Source organism: Apis dorsata, unplaced genomic scaffold, assembly GCF_000469605.1.
Source record: "Apis dorsata unplaced genomic scaffold, Apis dorsata 1.3 scaffold_1040, whole genome shotgun sequence".
In the NCBI taxonomy this organism is placed as follows: Eukaryota; Metazoa; Arthropoda; class Insecta; order Hymenoptera; family Apidae; genus Apis; species Apis dorsata.
In genome coordinates this window covers 113,137-121,315 of record NW_006264138.1, presented here as the reverse complement: position 1 = coordinate 121,315, position 8,179 = coordinate 113,137, and the positions used below count along the sequence as shown (strand labels likewise).

General features: G+C 19.5%; 2 protein-coding genes across 3 annotated transcripts in view; both read left to right on the top strand.

Annotated features, from left to right (window-relative positions):
- LOC102672592 (inositol monophosphatase 2-like) overlaps positions 1-1,771 on the top strand; it is a 5,508-nt gene extending 3,737 nt beyond the window's left edge. Inside the window, exons 5-6 of the mRNA XM_031514510.1 lie at positions 114-274; positions 1,501-1,771. Coding sequence (XP_031370370.1) covers positions 114-274; positions 1,501-1,607 — 268 coding nt within the window. The 3' untranslated portion in view covers positions 1,608-1,771. The remainder of the gene's footprint in view (positions 1-113; positions 275-1,500) is intronic.
- Positions 1,772-3,339: 1,568 nt separating this feature from the next.
- On the top strand, positions 3,340-6,171 carry LOC102672732 (inositol monophosphatase 2-like). Of its 2 annotated transcripts, none has more exons than XM_031514511.1 (6): positions 3,340-3,539; positions 4,824-4,957; positions 5,048-5,310; positions 5,593-5,698; positions 5,777-5,928; positions 6,017-6,171. In XM_031514511.1, the coding sequence occupies exons 1-6, from the start codon at positions 3,459-3,461 to the stop codon at positions 6,148-6,150; spliced, it is 870 nt and encodes a 289-aa protein (XP_031370371.1). In that variant the 5' UTR covers positions 3,340-3,458; the 3' UTR covers positions 6,151-6,171. The 2 variants fall into 2 exon arrangements, with proteins under 2 accessions (XP_031370371.1, XP_006624397.1); XM_006624334.2 differs by having other exon boundaries at positions 3,425-3,621.
- The last annotated feature ends 2,008 nt before the right edge of the window (positions 6,172-8,179 follow it).

The window sequence follows — 8,179 nt, the reverse complement described above, 5'->3', positions numbered from 1 at the left end:
ATATATATATATATATATATATATATATATAATATGCTCGTAATTCAATATAAAATTGTTATTTTATATCTATGCGTATGATTTTCATATATCTTTAAATTTGTTTTCAATAGTATTCGTACACTTGGCGTAGCTGCATTATCGTTATGTTATATTGCAATGGGAATTGTCGATGCTTATTATATCGAGGGACCAGGCATTTCAACGTGGGATATCGCCGCAGCATCATTGATTATTTCAGAAGCGGGTGGTATCGTTGTCGATCGTGTAACAGGTAATGCTATATGTATCTTCTGTTAATGTAAAAAAGTATAATGTAAGTACTACTGGAAAGAAATCTCGTGGAAAGAATGCAAATCTAATTGGTTAATATGAGAGGAAACATCTATTTTTTCATACATTTTTATTTTTATATATTAATCCGATTATGACAAAGAGAGGCAATAAAACGATGATATGTATCTAAATATAGATGTATTAGTAAACATAGAATTCAGGATATTCTAACTATCGATATAATATAAAAATTTTTTTATTTTTCATAATATATATACAGACTAATTAATTGATTTGTGACAATAATTTAATTTATAAATGTATAAATGTTTCGTATTTAAATCTTTAAAATAATAATTTTGTGCGCATAAAAATAAGCTAGACATATTATAATAATAAATAATAAACTAGTTTTATTAATATTGCATCGAAATATAATTAATAGTTTTGAAAATATTTCAGCTACCAATCTTGGATAATTATCCTAACGTAACTTTATAAATGAAAATAATTTTTACCATTTTGAATTATAGCTTCGAATTATAGTTTTTCTATTACTATGTAGTATATAATGTCAGGATTGTCAACAAAGCATTTAAAAGAAATAGACAATCGTAGCGAAGATCCTCTCTTGTCTCTGTAGACCCCTCTGTACAGTCTCGCGAGACTTTTTTTCAGCAGTTCAGAATTATGTATATTATAAGTTGCCCGAAAACTTTTGTTGTGCCACGCCGCACTACGTTCAAAGTTTGTTAATGAGCGGCATTTGAACTTGATGAATTAACTAAAGACTAAAAAATTTTTCGTTCAAATCGCATATATATTATGTATATATATTACATAAATATATTATAATATTACTTAAATTAGATCATTGAATAATGATTCCGATTGATATTTTGGAATTATGATATAAAAATAATATAAAAATTATTATTTATAAATAATAATATTTCACGAAAATATAGAAAATATTAATTAATTTTAGAAAATTTCATTAAATTTAATTTTTCTGGACTTTGCATTCTGAATTCATATCTTCATATATATTATATGCGTATATGATAAAATTGTGCGTTACTTTAATCATATGCGATATCTTAAATTTGACGATTGTAATTTATGTAACTACAAATTACATATAATCCAATATATAATCGACGTTATCATTATATATGTATAATATATCAACTGATTTTATACCAACTATGATATGTATTACAGGTGAAAAGATTGATATTATGAAACCACGTGCAATTGGAGCATGTAATGAAGAAATCGCGAACAAGATGGTCAAACTTATACGTGAAGCTGATCAAAAAGTAAAATAAAAAAATAATTTTTGTAGTAATTATAATATGATTAATTTTTATTATAATATTTTTTAGTACTATTATATATTTAGAATTCGAAGTAAGAATACTATATACTAAAAATATACTATATATTAAAAATATAGGATAAAATTTGGAGAGAATAAAGATATTAAAAAAGAGAGAAAATGTTTTGTATTTTATAATTGAAATGAATAATAAAAAAACTATAAATATTTGCATGAATAATGTATATTTTTATAGAAAATTAACAAAAATGGAATCTGAATAAATATATTTTATTTTTAAAAGATTGTCTCAATATTTCTAAGATTTCCTTTTAAAAGGAAACAATTCGAAACATTCATTGAAATAACCCAAGGAAAATTTCGTAATGGAATTCTTACGAAAACTACGAACATTTTATTCATATGGAATAATAAAATCGATAATTACAAAACACTATTATACAAAGTACAGCAAAATCTCTTCAGAAATATATTATTACATTATTATATTATAAATAATATATTTACATACACGAGTTTAAATCTTTCATTAAAAAATCGATTCGTATTCGTATACACGACTTTTATAACTTATTATTATAAGAAAGTTAGTAATTGCTAAAAATTATAAAAAATAAATAATTGTTTCTGATTATTAAACGATATTAAGGTTTAATGTCAAAATCAATTTATAATATATGTATATATATTGTTTACATTTACATATAATTACATTTATATAATTAATTATAATTATATTTATGTACAAAACTGTAGTATACTAATCGTTTAAATATTTTCACATATATTGTATTTAACTCAAATATTTTATTAAAAGTGAGTTCTTTATGAATAATCAAACAATATAGTTAATGTATGTATTGCATTTTCAATCTGTTTACGTACATTTTTAAGCATCAAAAATTTCTAGTAAAAATTCAATTGGAATTCAAATATTTTTCTTTAAATTGAATCATGTATATTCTTTTTTTTTTATATTTCAAAAAAATACATTAAAAAATATATTATATTAAATAATATTATATAATATATTATATTAAAAAATTTTATTTTTAACGACTCCAATGTTTACAACAAATTCAAAAATATAATATTAAACAACCATTTTTTTTAAAAATTATTTACTAAAAAGTTATTTTCAAATAATTAAATTAAGAATAGAAAATTACTCACTAATTCAAAAGAAGAGAAACGATTTACAAAAATGACATATTTTTTAACAATATCACAGATCATAGATTAAATTTGTAGCCAAGAGACTAAAAACTAATGAAGATCAAATTCTATGATGATTAAAAATTATTAATATTTAGCAAAGATTTTCGTACAAAATGGATTGAATATTAAAAAGATTATTATAATTATAAAAAAGACAAAAAAAATTATATTAGAAACATTTCTTTATAGTAAAAACATCATGTAAAAAGAAAAACGTTCATATAAGAATATTTTAAAGCACTTGACGTAATTATTAGATATTGTCTATCGAGATTCAACTTTTATAAATAAATATTTTTATGTTAGAACTTAGAATATGTTATCGTGTATGAACAAAAAACTTCTGCTCTGCATAAAAATTGTTCGTTGTTTAAACTTCGTTCGGTTCCAACTAAAGTATATATTACCCATATATCACTCATACTTTTTAATATTAACGAATCGTCAACGATTCGTTAGTATCAACTTTGTACGTAAATAATCATTGGTAATTAGTCGACAGTGCATAACAGACTTTAAACTTAAACATTACAGATTTTTACTCCCACCTATTCCTCTTTTGCCCCACTCTTTTCTCTTTTTTCCATTCTAGTAGTTATATAGGCCGGTCGATGTTTCATCGATGTCAGTATTAATCAATCTCTGTAAAATAGAGAAAGAATTTCAAACGGCCATTGTACTTGCAATTATTAGTAAAAAAAGTATAAATATTAAGTATGACTAATTCACATGACATAGAAGAATATTATAAAGTCGCTGAGGAATTAGTTTTGAAAGCAGGCAAAGTACTTATGAATATATGTTATAATTAGTGTTATAATCAGTTTGTTAAAGAAGTGAGATTAAAGAGCTAAAAAAACTAAAATTAAAAAAAAAAATAAAAAAAAAATTTTTTTCGAAATTTTTCAGAAAATTGGTTTGAAAAATAGTCAAGTTTTTAAAAGATAGATTGCTTTCTCAATATGAATTTTGAATTTGAAATTTTTTATCAACATCTTTGTTGAGATATATATTAAATAATGGAAACAATTGAAAAAAATAAACAATTTATTATAACTCGATTATTATTGACAATTTCATAGCAATGATTATATATAACCTTATTGTTTATATATATTGCTTTTTAAAAATTAAATTTAAAATTTATTTTTTATTGTGTCTCTATTTATTCTCATTAATTCAACATAAAATTTAATTATTTTATAATCATGATACAAGTAATATCTAAAAGTTAATTTTTATGGTTATTTTTTTTGAAATATTTCAAAACTGAAGATTTTTTAGACATGACACTTTTTTAACAAACTAATCAATATTGATTTTAATTTGATGATAAAATTTGATGATAAAGATGATTAAATCATCGTTTAATTTTTAATAAGCAAAATTTTTTATTTCTTCAAAATTATCTCTTTCTTTCTTTCTTTCTTATTTTGTAAAATCACATTTTTTTTTATTATTATTGAAAAAAATAATAATGATTTTTAAGAAATAGAATTAAAAAATTTAACAATATAATATATGAATTTTTGAAAATATTAAATTATTAAAAAAAATCCAATAGAATTTTATACGTATTAAAGATATTAAACAATTTTAATTTTATTATTTAATATACAATTTAATATTAATTTTATAAAAATTTGAAATATGAAATAATGTAAATTATTTAAATATTTACGCAAAATTTTTAAACCTTAATTTAATTTAAATTTTAAACAATTATGTATAATAAATAATTAAATTTAAAAAATAGAATTTTTTTATTTCTTTAAACAAAGAATTATAAATTTCTTCGAAAGCATAAATATATTTTTATACTGATTGATTTTTAATAAATATAAAATAAAAATCTGCTTGAATTTCAAGTAATGTGTAATATATCAAAATTTTTCAGAAAAAATATCTTTGTAATTGTTCCGCGAGTTTTTTTATATGTAATAAAGTATTATATATTATTCGAAAAAAATTATATATTTACTTCTAGATAATAAAAAGTGCCATTAATTTAAATAAAAATGTAAAAAGTAAAGGAATTGATTGGGATCTTGTTACAGAATATGATCGAAAGATAGAAAATGATTTACAGAAAGAATTATTAAACAAATATCCGAATCATAGGTATGTATAAATATCATATAAATATGATATAATATTAAAAAAATCATTAAAAAATATAATATAGTGGTCGATAAAAAAATTCATTTTCAGATTTATTGGTGAAGAAACGACTGCAGAAAAAAATTGTTTACCAAAATTAACTGATGAACCAACATGGATTATAGATCCCATAGATGGTACAACAAATTTTGTTCATCAGTTTCCACACACGTGCATTTCTTTAGCATTAATAATAAATAAATCAATAGAAATTGGAATAGTCTATAATCCTTTAATGATGCAATTTTTTTCTGCAAAAAGACAGAAAGGAGCTTTTTTAAATGGTCATCGTATAAAAACATCAAAAATAACAGGTATTAACAGTTTATTTAAATAGGCATTATATTATAAATAAATAAATTTCAACATTCATAAATTCATAAATATAAAAATAATAAAGATGTTTAAATTATTTCTGAACATATTCTATTGTATTCTATAAATGAAATTTTGATGGAAAATTATTTCTTATTCTTAAATTTATTCTTAAATTTTTACAAAACAAATAATTTTAATAAAAATATATTATTTCATTAGTCTTTTATTTTTCTGACACATAAATATTTTAAAATTTAATATTTTTATTATTATTCTAGATTTATCTGAATCATTGATAGCAATGGAACCATGGATTGCCAAAAATCCAAATTATTTAGTTAATATATACACTAGAATGCATGCTTTAATTCAAAGAACTCATGGGTAATTATTTATTTTTAAAAATAAAAATTTTAACAAAAATTTGTATAATCTTTTATTTTATATTTAATAATTATTTAGTATAAGATCATTGGGCACGGCTGCACTTACATTGTGTTATGTTGCGATGGGTGCAATTGAAGCATATCATGTTGAAAGTATAGATGCTTGGGATGTTGCTGCAGGAAAATTAATAATAGAAGAAGCAGGAGGCACGGTAATAGATACTGCAGGTATATATATTTTTCAAAAATTATATTTATTATTAAATTTAAGAAAATAATTATTTTTTAAGAAATTTTAATAACAATATAATTATAGGTGGAGAATTAGATTTAATAACACCAAGAGTTATAGCAGCTTGCAATTATCAAATTGCTGATCAATTGGTTAATCTTTTTAAAACTGCTGATTTAGAAACTGTCATTAAAAATATTTTAAATAAATCTTTTTAAGTTACAAATATTTAATATTCAGATCATTATCAAATAATTTTTCAAAATTTCTTTAAGTATAGGTAGATTTTGTACTGTTACTGTCATTGAAAAATTATGAGAATTATATCAGAGAATAATCGATCAGTTATTTTCTAGAATGTCGCTGAGAAAAATTGAATTCATTTTATATAATGAATGCGTTAAATAGTTAATAAAAATTAATGTTATTTACCTTATTAGCAATGTTTTTGAAACTACATATTTATTTTTCATTTGATTAAAATACTAATGCACACAAATAAACTAATTACATATTCTGTTTTTAATTTATTAGTTTTAAAAATATTTTTTTAATTATATAACAGTTATAATCATAGTTATTTTTAGTTATATTTAATTTATTTATATATATGTTTATTTATATATATTTATTTACAAGAAATAATTCAACAAGATAATCTATTAAATTTCTATTTAATTTTATTTTTATGTCTCATAAAAGATTGTATTTGTTGTAGAATTAATAAATAATTCTATTGCTGTGATAGAGATTGAAATGATTTTTGAAATACTTTCAAATTGAATGAAAATATGAAATTCAGTACCTGAAATATATAATAAATTATAAGTTAGTATTCATTTCTTATTTATATGCTTTAAAAAATACAAATAATTATTACTTATATATTTGTTATTTTTATTATCATAAATATTTTAAAATATAAGTATCTAATATGATATAGTTATCAAAAAAAAAAAATATAGTTTGTAATTTTATTTGGAAAATCAAATCAATTTGTTGAAAAGATATTCTCACTGATCTTAAAATATATTATTAAGAATTTCATTTTAAACAAATTTTTTTCAAACATATATCTGATAATCAGTTTTAATTTTCAAATTATTTATTATATTACGTATTATTATATATTCTGACATAAATAATATCTTATGACTATCTTATGATAATCACATTTTTATTTATCAATCAGTACCAATTAATTAAAATATAACATTTTATGTACTTATTCTTATTTCTTCTATTATTATTATTCTATATATTATTATTTGTTAGCTGGAGTAGATAAAAATGTGACAAGTCTTTTTTAAAATATTAAAGAATTTTAATAATCTTAAAAAAAATAAAATGCATTTAAATATGTTCTTTTTCTTAAAAAAAATCTTAAAAAAAAATATTTTACTTCTGAATTTTTTTCACATATGTATCCAATTCATGAAAAACATGTCTGAATAATAATAAATATTCATAGATAATTGAATATCAATTTGATATTTTATAAATATATATTATTGCTAATGTGTAAATATAATATAATATAATATATATTATATATAATATATATTTATTGTTGCAATATGAATTAATGAAATAAAAAAAGTAAATATAACAGATCAAACTAAAATCAAATATAAATCTAAATTGATAAATCTATATAAATCTAAACTAAAATATACACGTATAGTTTGAAAATATTTTGGTGTATAATTCGAAAACTTCAAATATATGTAAGAAAAAACTATAGAAAAAAGTTGCTTAAAATAATGTTTTTAAATAACAATTTCAAAGATTAATGTGATCAGCTTAAAACACATTTTTTAAATAAAATTTCATCAAAATTTTTATATTAAATTTTTATATAAAATTTTAATTAAGTTGATTTTATTTACAAAATCTTCGGAATCTATGTTTTTAACATCAAATATGATATAAAATAACTATAGTAATCTTCAGAAAGAAGCATTTACATAAATCATGTGATATTTCTGAAATGATTGAATGTATAGATAGATACTTATTCAATATTTAAAAAAATTAATTAAAAAAACTAATAAGGATAATGAATAAAAAAAATAAAATTAAATATGGTAAGATATATTCTATTATTTCTTAAATTTATATATTTTAATAATATTATGATATAATAATATATTAGGTATATATTATTTCATAAAATTAACATTTTTTTATTTAATAATATTTGCATCTAATAAGAATAAGATATATTTTAATTTCGAAAAATAAGAT